Here is a 19,424-nt window from a genome sequence, read left to right as displayed (position 1 = left end):
CACAGTAAGTATTTCTGAGTTAGACTTATCTCTGTCAAGGTGTACCTATAAATAGGTATAGACCATTCCCTAACAGCAAGTGTATTCCCCCCCCCCCCCCCCCCCCCCCCCAAAAAAAAAACCCATCTTCTTCCCATATTCAGTCCTTAAATTATGTCTAATAAGAAAAAAAAATGATGTTTGATATGACACGATATTGTTCCCAAATGTCATTTTCATTTCAAGGTCAAAAGAAAATCAATGTTTATGCTTGGATTCAAATGTCCCTATTGTGTGCTAGGTACACTAGTCACCTTAGTGGCATGTCTATTTTGTGTAATATATATGTTCCTCATGAGCTGTCTGCTCCTGAAACATGCATTTGTCGCATGTTTTACCAAAATTAAATCATATTGATTATTACATGTCAACAGCAATGTAGGTTTCCCATGGTCCGTAGTTATGCATATTGCATTTTGAGACCAATCGGAAAACAACATGGCCGACAGGCAGCCATCTTGGATTTTGACAATTGAAGTTTGTTATCGCTATTTCTCGGAAAGTACTGAAGGGATCTTTCTCAAATTTCATATTTAGGTTCCCCTTGGTGCCTAGTTATGCATATTGCTTTTTGAGACCAATCGAAAAACAACATGGCCAACAGGCAGCCATCTTTGATTTTGACAATTGAAGTTTATCGCTATTTCTTAGAAAGTAATAAAGGGATCTTTCTCAAATTTCATATGTGGGTTCACCTTGGTGCCTAGTTATGCATATTGGATTTTGAGACCAATCAGAAAACATCATGGCCGACAGGCAGCCATCTTGGATTTTGATAATTGAAGTTTGTTATCGCTATTTCTCAGAAAGTCCTGAAGGGATCTTTCTCAAATTTCATATGTAGGTTCCCCTTGCTGCTTAGTTATGCATATTGCATTTTGAGACCAATCGAAAAACAACATGGCCAACAGGCAGCCATCTTTGATTTTGACAATTGAAGTTTGTTATCGCTATTGCTCAAAAAGTACTTCAGGGGTATTTTTCAAATTTTGTATATATGCTCCCCTTGGTGCCTATTTATGCATATTCCTTTTTGAGACCAATCGGAAAACAACATGGCCGACAGGCAGCCATCTTGGATTCTGATAATTGAAGTTTGTTATCGCTATTTTTAGCCCACCAACATCAGATGGTGGGCTGTTCAAATCGCCCTGCGTCCGTGGTCCGTCGTCCGTCCCTCCGTCCCTCCGTCCGTAAACAATTCTTGTTATCGCTATTTCTTAGAAAGTACTGAAGGGATCTTTCTCAAATTTCATATGTAGGTTCCCCTTGGTGCTTAGTTATGCATATTGCGTTTTGAGACCAATCGGAAAACAAAATGGCCGACAGGCAGCCATCTTGGATTTTGACAATTGAAGTTTGTTATCGCTATTTCTGAGAAAGTACCGAAGGGATCTTTCTCAAATTTCATATGTAGGTTCCCCTTGGTGCCTAGTTATGCATATTGCGATTTGAGACCATTCGGAAAACAACATGGCCGACAGGCAGCCATCTTGGATTTTGACAATTGAAGTTTGTTATCGTTATTTCTGAGAATGTACTGAATGGATCTTTCTGAAATTTCATATGTAGGTTTCCCTTGGTGCCTAGTTATGCATATTGCGTTTTGAGACCAATCCGATAACAACATGGCCGACAGGCAGCCATCTTGGATTTGACAATTGAAGTTTGTTATCGCTATTTCTGAGAATGTACTGAAGGGATCTTTCTCAAATTGCATATGTAAGTTCCCCTTGGTGCCTAGTTATGCATATTGCGATTTGAGACCAATCGGAAAACAACATGGCCGACAGGCAGCCATCTTGGATTTTTACAATTGAAGTTTGTTATCACTATTTCTGAGAAAGTACTGAATGGATCTTTCTGAAATTTCATATGTAGGTTTCCCTTGGTGCCTAGTTATGCATATTGCGATTTGAGACCATTCGGAAAACAACATGGCCGACAGGCAGCCATCTTGGATTTTGACAATTGAAGTTTGTTATCGTTATTTCTGAGAATGTACTGAATGGATCTTTCTGAAATTTCATATGTAGGTTTCCCTTGGTGCCTAGTTATGCATATTGCGTTTTGAGACCAATCCGAAAACAACATGGCCGACAGGCAGCCATCTTGGATTTTGACAATTGAAGTTTGTTATCGCTATTTCTGAGAATGTACTGAGGGGATCTTTCTCAAATTGCATATGTAAGTTTCCCTTGGTGCTTAGTTATGCATATTGTGTTTTGAGACCAATCTGAAAACAACATGGCCGACAGGCAGCCATCTTGGATTTTGACAATTTAAGTTTGTTATCACTATTTCTGAGAAAGTACTGAATGGATCTTTCTGAAATTTCATATGTAGGTTTCCCTTGGTGCCTAGTTATGCATATTGCGTTTTGAGACCAATCCGAAAACAACATGGCCGACAGGCAGCCATCTTGGATTTTGACAATTGAAGTTTGTTATTGCTATTTCTGAGAAAGTACTGAATGGATCTTTCTCAAATTTCATATGGAGGTTCCCCTTGGTGCCTCGTTATGCTAATTGCATTTTGAGATCAATTGGAAAACAATTGGAATTTCTTATATAGCTAGGATTCCCTTGTTTGAAAAGTACTGGAGTGATGTCTCAATTTGCACAGATTAGTAAAATGAAGGGAAAAGTAGAGAAAAGATCAATCTGACATGGAACCTATGAAGATCATTCAATGGTGGGCGCCAAGATCCCTCTGGGATCTCTTGTTCAGAATGTAGTGAAGGGATCTTTCTCAAATTTCATATGTAGGTTTCCCATGGTTCGTAGTTATGCATATTGCAATTTGAGACCAATCGGAAAACAACATGGCCGACAGGCACCCATCTTGGATTTTGATAATTGAAGTTGGTTTCACTATTTCTCACAAAGTACTAAAGGGATCTTTCTCAAATTTCATATGTAGGTTCCTCTTGGTGCCTTGTTATGCATATTGCATTTCGAGACCAATCGGAAAACAACATGGCCGACAGGCAGCCATCTTGGATTTTGACAATTGAAGTTTGTTATCGCTATTTCTCAGAATGTAGTGAAGGGATCTTTCTCAAATTTCATATATAGGTTTCCCATGGTCCGTTATTGTGCATATTGCATTTTGGGACCAGTCGGAAAACAGCATGGCCGACAGGCAGCAATCTTGGATTTTGACAATTGAAGTTTGTTATCGCTATTTCTAAAGATCATTCAATGTTGGGTGCCAAGATCCCTCTGGGATCTCGTTTTTTATCCTAAGAACTAAAATCGTCCGAAGATCTATCTCGGGATGGTTCAATCGGTATCTCATAATATAAGTAATATAATACACAATAGTTTGATATGATGAGACAAGATCATATATTTAATGTATTGACAGACGAGGCTAATACCTATGACTGAATGCGTTTTAACAATCTTTTCCAAAACACCTGCTGTGCAGTGATGTTTCTTTCTCGATCTTTCCTACTTTCCTTTGGCAAATTTAAAGGACGAATGACATCCCAGTTCTTACGCATGAGCTTTGGAAATTCACTCCGTTTGATATCGTTTAACAAAATCACAATATTCATGTTCTCTCGACCTACGCGAAATGAATAAACACTGGCTAATTTCATCGTAAACATCGTCCACTCACGTTCAAAATATGAACTGCTTACAACGAAAACAGTTCGACGCGAACTATCTATGGCGTCCATAATGTTATCAGCTATGTCACGCCCTGGAATAAAGCTCTTTTCATCTAAGCAGTATTGGATTCCGTTTTCATTTAGCCATTGGGCAAATGTGTTTGCTACCCAGCCAGAATCTTCGTCACTGTAAGATATAAAAATGTCGTAAGGATATTTATCATATGCAGATGGCTCTCGGCACCTCACTCGCAGCCAAACACTGCGCCGCCATGATTCCCGAGATGCAATACCTAACACAATCAAAAGAACACAAAGTGTAACGGAGACGATCAACCAGAATTGGGAGACACAATTTTCCTGAAATTGATCAAACGTTTCAAGGAATTCTTCAATCCTCATTTGCGTTCCTCCTGGAACCGAACAAACAAGTTCCTCCTTGTTATAAATAGCCCGTGTAGTTTCTATCCACGAAATGAAATCCACATTGTCACAGCTGCAAACTAGACGATTTCCGGAAAGATTAATCCTGAACTGTTCTGTTCTCATTTGCATTTCATTAAGAGCAACATATTCTGATATTGTCAGTGTGGTTATGAGATTTTTGCTCATGTCAAGTATTTCCAACACACTGAGGCTTTGAAGTAATCCAGTCGGAAGTCTTTCCATGTTATTCTGGGCTAGGACTAGGGTATGAAGGGAATCCTTTTGATCCTCAAATAACTGAATGTTAAGTGTCTTTATATTATTTGACGAAATATCAACAGATGTCAAATTGTACAATCCTTTGAATAAAGTAGTATTTGCAGTAAAACTGTCACCAAGGCTACAGTGACTGGCCCCAAAACGTGTCAAGTTATGCATTTCTGTGAGTGGTTCAAGATATGGCGTTGAACATTCAAAGCCTGATATGTCCAATTCCGTGAGGTGTATCAACCCTGTGAAGAATCCGTAGGAACACCGCGGAGTTCGGGTAGGGTTACTTAGGTCGAGAACATGTAGATTATTTTCAGTTGATATTGAAAAATTCATCAGAGCTCCGTCTATGGGACAATGCGTCACGTTAAGATAACGAAGATTTCTTGGTATGAAAAAGACAGTTTGTCGATTAAACGGAATGTCACGTTTCCTCATCGGTCTCTCACCCATGTATGATAGATCCACATACCTAATAGATGGAAATAAATTAATAAGTACTAAAAGTACAGGAGAATAAAATATGTTTCTTGATAAGTCTAACATCTCCAGGCACGGTCTTTTAGTCCACGACACAATCGACGACACTGGTATTGTTCCTATAGAATTTCGAGTTAAATTAAGCTTTTTTATACAGATAGTACACAGGTAGGAAAAATCCGAGTCCGTCAAATGGATCATTCCGTTAAATAAAACATCGTTTGTATGCAGTGTCACTGATTCCATTGTTCTTCCCCGCAATCCATAAAGTGCTCTCAGAAGAACGTTTATTGGTATGGTTTGTTCTGAACTCAAACTAAGCGATGTTAGTCTGTTAAACGGAGACAAGCAATCGATCTCAATTTTTTTCATCCGCACAGAGATATCTAAACACGAGATATTTGAGTTCTTAAGTCCGAGAAAAGATGAATTTCGAAATGACACCCGTTCTTCACTAACATAATTAAATTCTATTCTATGCAGTTTGGTTAAATTCAAAAATCCACTTCCGAATCGGAATCCTTCAAAAATATCTATAATAAGAGTCTCCAGTTGTGACATGTGAGCAAATGCATATTGCGGATATAGTTTCGTCAAGTGGAAATGATTTCGTTGAATGTTTAAATATTTAAGTTTTTCCAAGATATGAAAAGTTGTAGTGTCGAATGAAGAAACATCGAGATTGTTTTCAGATAAATCCAGATACTCTAAATTACGAAGCCCGTAAAATGCATCGGTCGAAATAATGGACAATTTGTTCATGGAAAGTGTAAGTGCTTTTAAAGCATGAAGATTGCTAAACGATTTACCCGGTAATGTATTAATGTCATTATTCCGTAGGTTCAACCCAGTCGTGTTGACTGGCAAATGTTGGGGCACAGTCTTTAGACGGTATCCTGAACACGTGACACGACTTGTCTCTTCTATCCTGGTGACGTGGCATCCTTTCGTACACGCACCTAGAATAGAAAATATTAACCACATAAGTCATAATAAGGTAAATGAGTTCTGGAATGTTAAAACAGTATATGGTGGATATTATAAGACTCTATCATATGTGGTCGGCGGAGCCTCGGGTTTTACCACATTTTGTGACCCAGAGGGTGGAATATCCCTATCCTACATGAACCACATATGATTGAGTATTTTTCTCTCATTCCCCAACCTAAAATATGCAAAAATAGGCACTATCTGTCGATAGCTTTCTCAGATAGACGCCATTTTTTCTCAATCCAAACTTTTTTTCTACTGCATATAATAAAAAAAGAACAGCGCCAATCGATTTACCAATACCCCATATATGCAAACGGCGTTTGTTGCTCTAAAAACGAAGGAAACCATTCATTTCCACAGTCTAACGTTGTTTCAGCAGCCTTGTCATTGCAAGCGAAGCCAAATCACTTGATGTCGGCCAAGCTAGTGTGTCCTTTCGCGTGAAAATATAGTTCCATGTTTTATTAATAAAAAACAATAAAAGAACGTGTTTTTTTTACATAATTTATATCATAAATAAAAAAAATTATTATCTGATTATCTTAATTCAATGTATTGTTGAAATGTTTAATAGATAGATCTACTTTCGGTTCGGCGACCTACTTTTGTATCATTGCGCACAAGTGGCTATCCTACACCGAAAGCGAGGTAATACACACACAGCAAGCATGGGTGTATTTACTTGGACAGACCAGTATGATACCGGTAGGGATGAGAGAATAATAGAATATTTCCCTACCTTGAGGGTGTGACAGAGAAATCTCAACCTGAGGGGGAGATTCTTGAATGTCCAACCCGAGGTTGAGATTTCTTTGTTACACCCTCAATGTAGGGAATGATCATTTTTCTCCCACCTCTTTTCTTTATGTGTTTTCCCATCGGCGATCTCCGTCTATTTGTAAACAAGTACACATGGGCGTATGAATATCATCTGTCAGGCCTCAAAATATTTGCATACCAACATCTTTACGCAAGAAAAAATAGGTCTCAAATAATTCACAGCTATTTATTTTATCAGGTACTTTCAGTAATACATTAAAATTGCATTATGCAAACAACATTAATTGTTTTGTCATTATAACTGCAGTATATGTCTCTGTAGCAAGAAACACAATTTTAAATATGTCAAAAAAACCGCGGGAAATATGCACACATTTCCATTCATCCATTTCACGTGGGGTGACGTCACTCACTCATCACTGTCCGGCTCGGAGTAAATCACACGAGGTCGCTTTGAAATCGACTTTGTGTTGTCATTATGGCTGTGGAAATGGATGTTAAATGTTCCTCCACTGATTGTGGATCCATAAAACACCGATCTTGTGACATCGGACGGAGTTGGGCACAAGGAAATGCTGTTGTGCGATCTTTTTACTTGTGACAGTTGAACAATTTTGTCGCGATCGGTGCAGGTAGGTGCACTTGTGCTCTCAATTTCAGTTGTAGGCCTACGGTTGGGGGATTCATTTGTATTTGAAAGAATGGCAGACATTTTTTGTTTTTGGAAACTGTTCAGTTGTCTGTAGTTGTTTAGAGACTGGGGATTTTTGTAGACCTGTATTATTGTGTACACAATTGTTTGTTGACGTAGCAGACGACGTAATGTAAACAAAAAAAGTAGTTCCTGTAGTACTTCCGGTGAAGAAAGTGAGCGCGTGCAATCTGTCACACCCTAGGGTATGACAGATTGCACGCGCTAAAAAAGACAGAGAAATCTTGTACAATCAAAACGGGAGACAAATCAGTGAAAGGTGGGAGAAATCTCCATCATTAACCACATAAGTCATTATAAGATAAATGAGTTCTGGAATGTTAAAACAGTATATGGTGGACACATCTTCATTATTCGGATAAACTGTATCGATTACCAATTACAAGTTTATGATGAAGGTGTTTCCATTGGTATTTATCTTGTTCATTCCGTCGAGTTTGCTGGGACAGGGTCCAGTTGCTCAAAAGGTGATAAGCTTAATCACTTGATTAGTGAAAATATAATTTCTCCTTTGCTTCAAAACCTGAGTGTGTGTATTCCTGAAAATGGTCAGGTAGGAAGAGAATGAGAAGTGTTATCGTTTTATAAAATTTTGTCAAGTTAGTTTTACTAGAAATTATTTAATTAGGATTTTAAGATTGTTGTTAACTGCGATTAGCCTAATCACCCTTTGAACAACTGGGCCCTGGTTGAGTTTCAGATACTAGAATCATCTATTTGTGATTTAGACGGGGATCTCCCATAGCCCATTTACCCTGTTCGGAGTGTGTCATCCCCAAAGAGATGAAATATTGATTATTTCATATACTTCACAGGGTAATCCCATGGTTGTTAGGGGTGGGATTGATACAATCGTTCACCCTAACAGGGCGATCTCAATGTTTTTACCAAGTTCAAAAATTAAGATGTTTTACACTCGTGGATATTTTACTTACTCCACTGGGAATACTGGGGCGGTAAACTGCTGGTTGAGTTCCGGGGAAAAACACGAGGGCCTCTTTTCGTACAGGATTGTGCTTAAAGCTTGGTGCCAATGAATTCTATGCACACACCGATTTTAAATCTACAACCCAAAAACTATGTCCCTTTGTGTGGAAAAAGACCCATTTTCCTATTTTTACATCAGGGTTGTGTTTATTCCTTGATGCCCAGCAGTGATATATATGGCAATATTTTGGGGATCTCAACGGTTTCAAATATATAACCAAGAAACTACCGGTAAGTCCCTATAGGTGGGGAAAACCCCAGAGCCTATTTTTACAACAAGATTGTGTTTATCTCTTGGTGCCCAGTGACGCTATATACTGTATGGTTATTGGGCGGGAATCTAAGTGGTTTCAAAAAAGCCAAATAGCTCCCCTGATGGGCCAGTCTAACAATTTGTAGCTTTTTGCATCCTCGCCACCTAGGGATGCTACCTGTCAAATATGAACGATATACATTACTTAGTTCCAGAGAAGAAGTTGTATATGGCAATATAGCCCAAAAGCTCCCTTTTGGCCACGTCCTGGGCCAATGAGGGGTTAGCCCTACCATTTGTAGCTTTTTGAATCCCCATCACCGAAAGATGTTACCAGTCAATGAGTGATATTCAGTGCGTAGTTCCAAAGAGAGAAGTCGTTTTAATAAGGATTGAGCAGTGTTTTTATTGCGTTGACGGTGGTATGAACGCAATGGGATACAGACATATTCAATATAGCGCGTCAGCATTCAATGCATCAATTCACATCAAACAATTCGTTGAAATACCGTACAAAGAAAACAAAAGTCGTGATGTGTTGCGACGTTGGAAACCACGGCAATTGTGGTTGCTAAGATAATATGATTCGAGTGAATCTACATAAAGACACCAGTTTTGTTTACAAAATTAAAAGAAACAACTCGATATTTTTGTTAAGTACATTTTCCGTTTACAATTCTTTAACATATTCATAACCCACAATTTCTGTCTTAGATTTACTATGGTTGTCAAGCACAGCGGGTATTGACACAACTATAGTAGTGACGTGGTCAATTGTTCTCTAGGAACTGAACGCTTCGGCTATTTGTTGTTAACTTACCTCATGGAGAAGTTAGATATTCACTCATTTCGGCAATCTTCAGTTAAGTTTTTGACAAAGCACTCAAATACTTTCCGGTAATGTCACTAAGAGACGACGTTATGATAATTCGCTGATAATTTTTCCATTGCTTTACGCTAATCTTAATGCAATCAGTTAAATTACAGAAACTTCCGTTCAAATATGAGCGACATCTATCACTTAGTTCCAGAGAAGAAATCGTTTATAGAAATATAGCCTATTGGCTCCATGATCTAATATTTCCGCTGTAGAGCCACATATTTACCTGTGTTTATCATACCCCGGTATATAATACAGTTAGATAAAATAATGACAGTTCTTGTAAAGCATTTACAGTTCTCTGTAAATACTCATCTTCTAAATGATATTTTACATTCCCTTTAACTTTACTACGGCGTAAAATACTATTTTGATTTACCTGAATATTGTAAAATCCATCAGATGCAGGAAATGAGTAGAGTCACGTTGCTGCCCATGTCGTCTTCTCGTCATTAAGGAAGTTGACACGGAGGTTTATAACACATGTATATTGGCTATATGGTCACGCATGGCTGTTTATATATATCTATATATCTGTTTCAACTAAGTAGTAACAAACAGCTTAACAACATATTGTTGTAGTCTTGATAAATATATCAGAAGATCATTACATTGTGTTCGTGACAAACTTATTGACACATGGTATCTGATTGGATTCGATGTAATCAGCTTACCACAATCATATTACACAATGTAGACCAATGTCACCAGCTTACCACAACCATACTACAATGTAGATCAATGTCACCAGCTTACCTGTCATACTACAATATAAATCTCATCAGCTTACCTGTCAAACTACAATATAAATCTCATCAGCTTACCTGTCAAACTACAATATAAATCTCATCAGCTTACCTGTCATACTACAATATAAATCTCACCACCTTACCTGTCATACTACAATATAAATCTCATCAGCTTACCTGTCATACTACAATATAAACCTCACCAACTTACCTGTCATACTACAATTACTAGTAAATAAATTTCATCAACTTACCACAATCCTCCTTCAATGCAGATCTATGTCATCAACTTTACAACAATCGCGCTACATGGAAAATCAATGTCATTCGCCTACCACAATTGTACTACAATGTAGATCTTACCACAATCGTGCTACAATGAAGATCTTACCACAATCGTACTACAATGAAGATCTTACCAAAATCATGCTACAATGAAGATCTTACCTCAATCGTCCTACAGTGAAGATCTCACCACAATTGTACTACAATGAACATCTTACTTCAATCGTACTACAATGAAGATCTTACCACAATCGTCTTACAATGTAGATCTTACCACAATCGTGCTACAATGAAGATCTTACCACAATTGTACTACAATGAAGATCTAACCACAATCGTACTACAATGAAGATCTTACCAGAATTGTACTACAAGAAGATCTTACCACAATCATACTACAATGAAGATCTTAGCGCAACCGTACTACAAGTAAGATCTTACCACAATCGTGCTACAATGAAGATCTTACCACAATCGTGCTACAATGAAGTTCTTACCACAATCGTACTACAATGAAGATCTTACCAGAATTGTACTACAATGAAGATCTTACCACCATCGTACTACAAGTAAGATCTAACCACAATCGTGCTACAATGAAGATCTTACCATTATCGTGCTACAATGAAGATCTTACCACAATCGTACTACAATGAAGATCTTACCACAATCGTGCTACAATGAAGATCTTACCACAATCGTACTACAATGAAGATCTTACCAAAATCATGCTACAATGAAGATCTTACCTCAATCGTCCTACAGTGAAGATCTCACCACAATTGTACTACAATGAACATCTTACTTCAATCGTACTACAATGAAGATCTTACCACAATCGTCTTACAATGTAGATCTTACCACAATCGTGCTACAATGAAGATCTTACCAGAATTGTACTACAAGAAGATCTTACCACAATCATACTACAATGAAGATCTTAGCGCAACCGTACTACAAGTAAGATCTTACCACAATCGTGCTACAATGAAGATCTTACCACAATCGTGCTACAATGAAGTTCTTACCACAATCGTACTACAATGAAGATCTTACCAGAATTGTACTACAATGAAGATCTTACCACCATCGTACTACAAGTAAGATCTAACCACAATCGTGCTACAATGAAGATCTTACCATTATCGTACTACAATGAAGATCTTACCACAATCGTACTACAATGAAGATCTTACCACAATCGTGCTACAATGAAGATCTTACCACAATCGTACTACAATGAAGATCTTACCACAATCGTGCTACAATGAAGATCTTACCATAATCGTACTACAATGAACATCTTACTTCAATCGTACTACAATGAAGATCTTACCACAATCGTCCTACAATGAAGATCTTACCACAATCGTGCTACAATGAAGATCTTACCACAATCGTACTACAATGAAGATCTTTCCACCATCGTACTACAATGAAGATCTTACCACAATCGTACTACAATGAAGATCTTTCCACCATCGTACTACAATGAAGATCTTACCACAATCGTACTACAATGAAGATCTTTCCACCATCGTACTACAATGAAGATCTTACCACAATCGTACTACAATGAAGATCTTTCCACCATCGTACTACAATGAAGATCTTACCACAATCGTGCTACAATGAAGATATTTCCACCATCGTACTAAAATGAAGATCTTACCACAATCGTGCTACAATGAAGATCTTACCACAATCGTACTACAATGAAGATCCTACCACCATCGTCCTACAATGAAGATCTTACCACCATCGTACTACAATGAAGATCCTACCACAATCGTGCAACAATGAAGATCTTACAACAATCGTACTACAATGAAAATCTTACCACAATCGTGCTACAATGAAGATCTTACCACAATCGTGTTACAATAAAGATCTTACCACAATCGTACTACAATGAAGATCTTACCACAATCGTGCTACAATGAAGATCCTACCACCATCGTACTACAAAGAAGATCTTTCCACCATCGTACTACAAAGAAGATCTTTCCACCATCGTACTACAATGAAAATCTTACCACAATCGTGCTACAATGAGGACATTACCACAATCGTGTTACAATGAAGATATTACCACAATCGTGTTACAATGAAGATCTTACCACAATCGTACTACAATGAAAATCTTACCACAATCGTGCTACAATGAAGATCTTACCACAATCGTGTTACAATGAAAATTTAACCACAATCGTGTTACAATAAAGATCTTACCACAATCGTACTACAATGAAGATCTTACCACAATCGTGCTACAATGAAGATCCTACCACCATCGTACTACAAAGAAGATCTTTCCACCATCGTACTACAATGAAGATCTTACCACAATCGTGCTACAATGAAGATCTTACCACAATCGTGCTACAATGAAGATCCTACCACCATCGTACTACAAAGAAGATCTTTCCACCATCGTACTACAATGAAGATCCTACCACCATCGTACTACAAAGAAGATCTTTCCACCATCGTACTACAATGAAGATCTTACCACAATCGTACTACAATGAAGATCTTACCACAATCGTACTACAATGAAGATCTTACCACAATCGTGCTACAATGAAGATCCTACCACCATCGTACTACAATGAAGATCTTACCACAATCGTGCTACAATGAAGATCCTACCACCATCGTACTACAAAGAAGATCTTTCCACCATCGTACTACAATGAAGATCTTACCACAATCGTGCTACAATGAAGATCTTACCACAATCGTGCTACAATGAAGATCTTACCACAATCGTACTACAATGAAGATCTTACCACAATCGTACTACAATGAAGATCTTACCACAATCGTACTACAATGAAGATCTAACCACAATCGTGCTATAATGAAGATCTTACCACAACCGTGCTACAATGAAGATCCTACCACCATCGTGCTACAATGAAGATCTTACTACAATCTTGCTACAATGAAGATCCTACCACAATCGTACTATAATGAAGATCTTACCACAATCGTGCTACAATGAAGATCTTACCACAATCGTACTACAATGAAGATCTTACCACAATCGTGCTACAATGAAGATCCTACCACCATCGTACTACAATGAAGATCTTTCCACCATCGTAAAACAATGAAGATTTACCACAATCTTGTTACAATGAAGATTTAACCACAATCGTGCTACAATGAAGATCTTACCACGATCGTGCTACAATGAAGATCTTACCATCATCGTACTACAATGAAGATCTTACCACAATTGTGCTACAATGAAGATCTTCCCACAAACGTGCTACAATGAAGATCTTACCACAATCGTGCTACAATGAAGATTTTACCACAATCGTGATACAGTGAAGATCTTACCACCATCGTACTACAACGAAAATCTTACCACAATCGTACTACAATGAAGATCTTACCACAATCGTGCAGCAATGAAGATCTTACCACCATCGTACTACAATGAAGATCTTACCATAATCGTGCTACAATGAAGATCTTACCACAATCGTGCTACAATGAAGATCTTACCACAATCGTGCTACAATGAAGATCTTACCACGATCGTGCTACAATGAAGATCTTACCATCATCGTACTACAATGAAGATCTTACCACAATTGTGCTACAATGAAGATCTTACCACAAACGTGCTACAATGAAGATCTTACCACAATCGTGCTACAATGAAGATTTTACCACAATCGTGCAACAATGAAGATCTTACCACAATCGTCTTACAATGTAGATCAATGTCATCAACTTACCACCATCATACTACAATGTAGACCTTACCACAATCGTGATACAGTGAAGATCTTACCACAATCGTGATACAGTGAAGATCTTAACACCATCGTACTACAACGAAAATCTTACCACAATCGTACTACAATGAAGATCTTACCACAATCGTGCAGCAATGAAGATCTTACCACCATCGTACTACAATGAAGATCTTACCATAATCGTGCTACAATGAAGATCTTACCACAATCGTGATACAGTGAAGATCTTACCACAATCGTACTACAATGAAGATCTTACCATAATCGTGCTACAATGAAGATCTTACCACAATCGTGCAGCAATGAAGATCTTACCACCATCGTACTACAATGAAGATCTTACCACCATCGTACTACAGTGAAAATCTTACCACAATCGTGCTACAATGAAGATCTTACCACAATCGTGTTACAATGAAGATCTTACCACAATCGTCCTACAATGTGGATCAGTGGCTTCAGCTGGTTTAATCCTGTTTTTCCCAAAACTGAAAATCCAGGTAAAACATTTTTGGGAGAAACAGGATTTGTTTACCCAGGGATCTAATTATTTAGTAAACAGAGAAAGTCACTATCTCTCTCATTCATTTATTGCAAAATCCAGGTAATACCGGTAAATACAGGTAGGTAGGTAGGTATTTGAACTACAAAAATATCAATTTAATGTTATACCTTGAGATGTGAAATTATATATTAAATTTCATTGACATAATCATATATACGTGAATATATATGTCAAACATATTATACACTTTAAAAAGTTAAAGATGTATTAAAGTTCAGCACAGCACGTCACAGTACGTCACAGCTCACAATATAAGTTCTCCTCACGAACAAGAATCGATGCATTGAAACTGAACCGGAGTACAGCGTTCTCTCGCGCGCGTCTCATCTAGGGTGACTGACACAAAAGTCTTCCTCACTATATGGTTACCAGCCAAGGTTTCTAGCTAGTTACTCAAAGACAATCCAACTAGAATGTCTGCAGTGTCGATCCCTAGGCCTTTGGATACCATGACCCGCCCGTGATTACCGACAAACTTCATGTGGCTAACCTTGGTCCATAACCGGTCCTGTTGCCGAAGCCGTGGTGGTTTGCAGTGTCTTGATTGGTACAAGGAACGATCTCATTCCAACATGGAGAGCTTCAAAATACACACAACAAAGCACTTGACAATTCCTCACCCAGCATTCATACTGATAACTTATATTCAATTATATTGTACTAGCAACATAACATATAACATATATATATTTAATACCTGTATTCATATAAAACAGTATTGCTAACACGTGTAGGTCCATTTCTAACACTTCTAGCACTATGGACAATAGTTCAGATATGGCGCCTCACTGACCTAGTTTACCTGTATATGGACATTCATACACATATTTACTACTAATGCAATATAGGTACCCTATATGTTATAATACAGATTTGAATATAACTTTAACCAATTAAATATGAAAATACTACCATACCAACAATACATAAACATGTATACAACGTCTATTCAGCAAATATACATGTACTTTTTACTGATGATATTATACTTGTACAATGGATAACTAATATGCACTGTTATCTTCAAAATACAATATAATAAGCACCACATACATTCATACATACATTACAAATGAGAATTATTTATATCATAAATTAACCAATAGTTTACTTTTTTTGTATAATATTTGTACTGTATAACAAAAGATGAATTTATATTAAGGATGATACATTGTTTACCGAACTATACGTAACTACATATATGTAGTATGTTTTGTAATAAATATGTTGCTCGGTCGCCATAGTTGATGTAGTCGATGTCGCCGTTGTGTAGAAGGGTTTTCAGTTGCGTCAAACGGTTGTCTTACAGGTTGCGTAGGTGGATGGGAATCGGCTCAAGACGTGGTCTGTCAGCTGCCCAGTCCTGGGTCTGTTTGGATACTTCTTCGTCGTAGATTACGGGTATGGGTTTGAGTTCCTTCCTACAACTCTTCTTGATGCTGTTCATTATCTTCTGAACTTCCCCCTGGAATTGATATAGATGCATGTATATCAAAACACTTTACTGAGATACACATTTCCGGCATTAATTCATTCCTTTGACTTTTTGACACTTTCAAGCTGAGGGCAGTTAAAAATTTGAGTTTTCTTCACAAAATTTCTTTCGCATCATTCCTTAAGGTATAATCCCAAATACATAGCAGTTAGATGTCTTTGATGAAAATATTTCAGATGTGTTGAATCTTGAATGTTCCTCCTTAATACTTCATTGTGTGGTTTAATTATTTTATTCCATTCTCTCACAGATATATGATCCCAGACATATACTGTAATCATTTCTTCAATAAACCAATCAACTATTTGAAATGTACCCTTACAAACTGTGTGCCAGGTATTCTGCAGTTTTTGTTGTCGACGTGGTAAGATCGATATTATGCGGTGTACTTTGAAACATCTGACGATACAACGATGTTATTTTCTCGTTGGATGCGTTTTAACAATCTTTTCCAAAACACCTGCTCTGCGGCGATATTTTTTTCTGGATCTGTTGTGTTTTTGCGTGGCCAATGCAAAGGACGAATGGTATTCCAGTTCTTCCGCATGAGCTTTGGAAATTCACTCCGTTTTATATCGTTTAACAGAATCACAATATTCATGTTCTCTCGACCTTCGCGAAATGAATAAACACTGGCTAATTTCATCGTAAACATCGTCCACTCGTGTTCTAAATATGTACTGCTTACAACGAAAACAGTTCGACGCGAACTATCTATGGCGTCCATAATGTTATCAGCTATGTCACGCCCTGGATTAAAGCTTTTCTCATCTAAGCAGTATTGGATTCCCTTTTCATTTAGCCATTGGGCAAATGTGTTTGCTACCCAGCCAGAATCTTCGTCACTGTACGATATAAAAATGTCGTAAGGATATTTATTATATGCGGATGGCTCTCGGCACCTCACTCGCAGCCAAGCACTGCGCCGCCATGATTCCCGAGATGCAATACCTAACACAATCAAAAGAACACAAAGTGTAACGGAGACGATCAACCAGAATTGGGAGACACAATTTTCCTGAAATTGATCAAACGTTTCAAGGAATTCTTCAATCCTCATTTGCTTTCCTCCTAGAACCGAACAAACAAGTTCCTCCTTGTTATAAATAGCCCGTGTAGTTTCTATCCACGAAATGAAATCCACATTGTAACAGCTGCAAACTAGAGGATTTCCGGAAAGATGAATCCTGAACTGTTCTGTTCTCCTTTGCATTTCATCAAGAGCAACATATTCTGATATTGTCAGTGTGGTTATGAGATTTTTCCTCATGTCAAGTCTTTCCAACACACTGAGGCTTTGAAGTAATCCAGTCGGAAGTCTTTCCATGTTATTCTGGGCTAGGACTAGGGTATGAAGGGAATCCTTTTGATCCTCAAATAACTGAATGTTAAGTGTCTTTATATTATTTGACGAAATATCAACAGATGTCAAATTGTACAATCCTTTGAATAAAGTAGTATTTGCAGTAAAACTGTCACCAAGGCTACAGTGACTGGCCCCAAAACGTGTCAAGTTATGCATTTCTGTGAGTGTTTCAAGATATGGCGTTGGACATTCAAAGCCTGATATGTCCAATTCCGTGAGGTGTATCAACCCTGTGAAGAATCCGTAGGAACACCGCGGAGTTCGGGTAGGGTTACCTAGGTCGAGAACATGTAAATTATTTTCAGTAGATATTGAAAAATTCATCAGAGCTCCGTCTATGGGACAATGCGACACGTTAAGATAACGAAGCTTTCTTGGTACGAAAAAGACAGTTTGTCGTTCAAACGGAATGTCACGTTTCCTCATCGGTTTCTCACCCATGTATGATATATCCACATACGTAACAGATGGAAATAAATTGATAAGTACTAAAATTACAGGAGAATGAATTATGTTTCTTGATAAGTCTAACATCTCCAGGCACGGCCTTTTAGTCCACGACACAATCGACCCCACTGATATTGTTCCTATAGAATTTCGAGTTAAATTAAGCTTTTTTATACAGATAGTACCCAGGTAGGAAAAATCCGAGTCCGTCAAATGGATCATTCCGTTAAACTTAACATCGTTAGTATGCATTGTTATCGATTCCATTCCTCTTCCCCGCAATCCGTAAAGTGCTCGCAGAAGAACGTTTATTGGTATGGTTTGTTTTGAACTCAAACTAAGCGATGATAGTCTGCTAAACGGAGACAAGCAATCGATCTCTATTTTTTTCATCCGCACAGAGATATCTAAACACGAGATATTTGAGTTCTTAAGTCCGAGAAAAGATGAATTTCGAAATGACACCCGTTCTTCACTAACATAATTAAATTCTATTTTATGCAGTTTGGTTAAATTCAAAAATCCACTTCCGAATCGGAATCCTTCAAAAACATCTATAATAAGAGTCTCCAGTTGTGACATGTGAGAAACTGCATATTGCGGATATAGTTTCGTCAAGTGGAAACGATTTCGTTGAATGTTTAAATATTTAAGTTTTTCCAAGATATGAAAAGTTGTAGTGTCGAATGAATAAACATCGAGATTGTTTTCAGATAAATCCAGATACTCTAAATTACGAAGCCCGTAAAATGCATCGGTCGAAATAATGGACAATTTGTTCATGGAAAGTGTAAGTGCTTTTAAAGCATGAAGATTGCTAAACGATTTACCCGGTAATGTATTAATGTCATTATTCCGTAGGTTCAACGCAGTCGTGTTGACTGGCAAATGTTGGGGCACAGTATTTAGACGGTATCCTGAACACGTGACACGGCTTGTCTCTTCTATCCTGGTGACGTGGCATCCTTTCGTACATGCACCTAGAATAGAAAATATTAACCACATAAGTCATTATAAGATAAATTAGTTCTGGAATGTTAAAACAGTATATGGTGGAGATATCTTCATCATTAACCACATAAGTCATTATAAGATAAATGAGTTCTGGAATGTTAAAACAGTGTATGGTGGATATATCTTCATTATTCGGATAAACTGTATCGATTACATGTTTATGACGAAGGTGTTTCCATCGGTATCTATCTTGTACATTCCGTCGACTTTGCTGGGACAGGGTCCAATTGTTCAAAAGGTGATTAGCTTAATCACTTGATTAGTGAAAATATAATTTCTCCTTTGCTT

General features: G+C 37.7%; 1 protein-coding gene across 1 annotated transcript; it reads right to left on the bottom strand.

Moving 5' to 3' along the window:
• Positions 1-3,370: 3,370 nt before the first annotated feature.
• Positions 3,371-18,173, bottom strand: LOC117343401 (toll-like receptor 2). The gene is made up of 3 exons (XM_033905743.1): positions 16,707-18,173; positions 16,122-16,279; positions 3,371-5,798 (listed from the first exon to the last, which is right to left on the bottom strand). The coding sequence occupies exons 1-3, from the start codon at positions 18,114-18,116 to the stop codon at positions 3,422-3,424; spliced, it is 3,945 nt and encodes a 1,314-aa protein (XP_033761634.1). The 5' UTR covers positions 18,117-18,173; the 3' UTR covers positions 3,371-3,421.
• Between the last annotated feature and the right edge of the window lie 1,251 nt (positions 18,174-19,424).

This window comes from Pecten maximus, chromosome 15, assembly GCF_902652985.1.
Source record: "Pecten maximus chromosome 15, xPecMax1.1, whole genome shotgun sequence".
NCBI classification, from domain to species: domain Eukaryota; kingdom Metazoa; phylum Mollusca; class Bivalvia; order Pectinida; family Pectinidae; genus Pecten; species Pecten maximus.
This window is presented reverse-complemented; position numbering and strand designations above follow the sequence as displayed.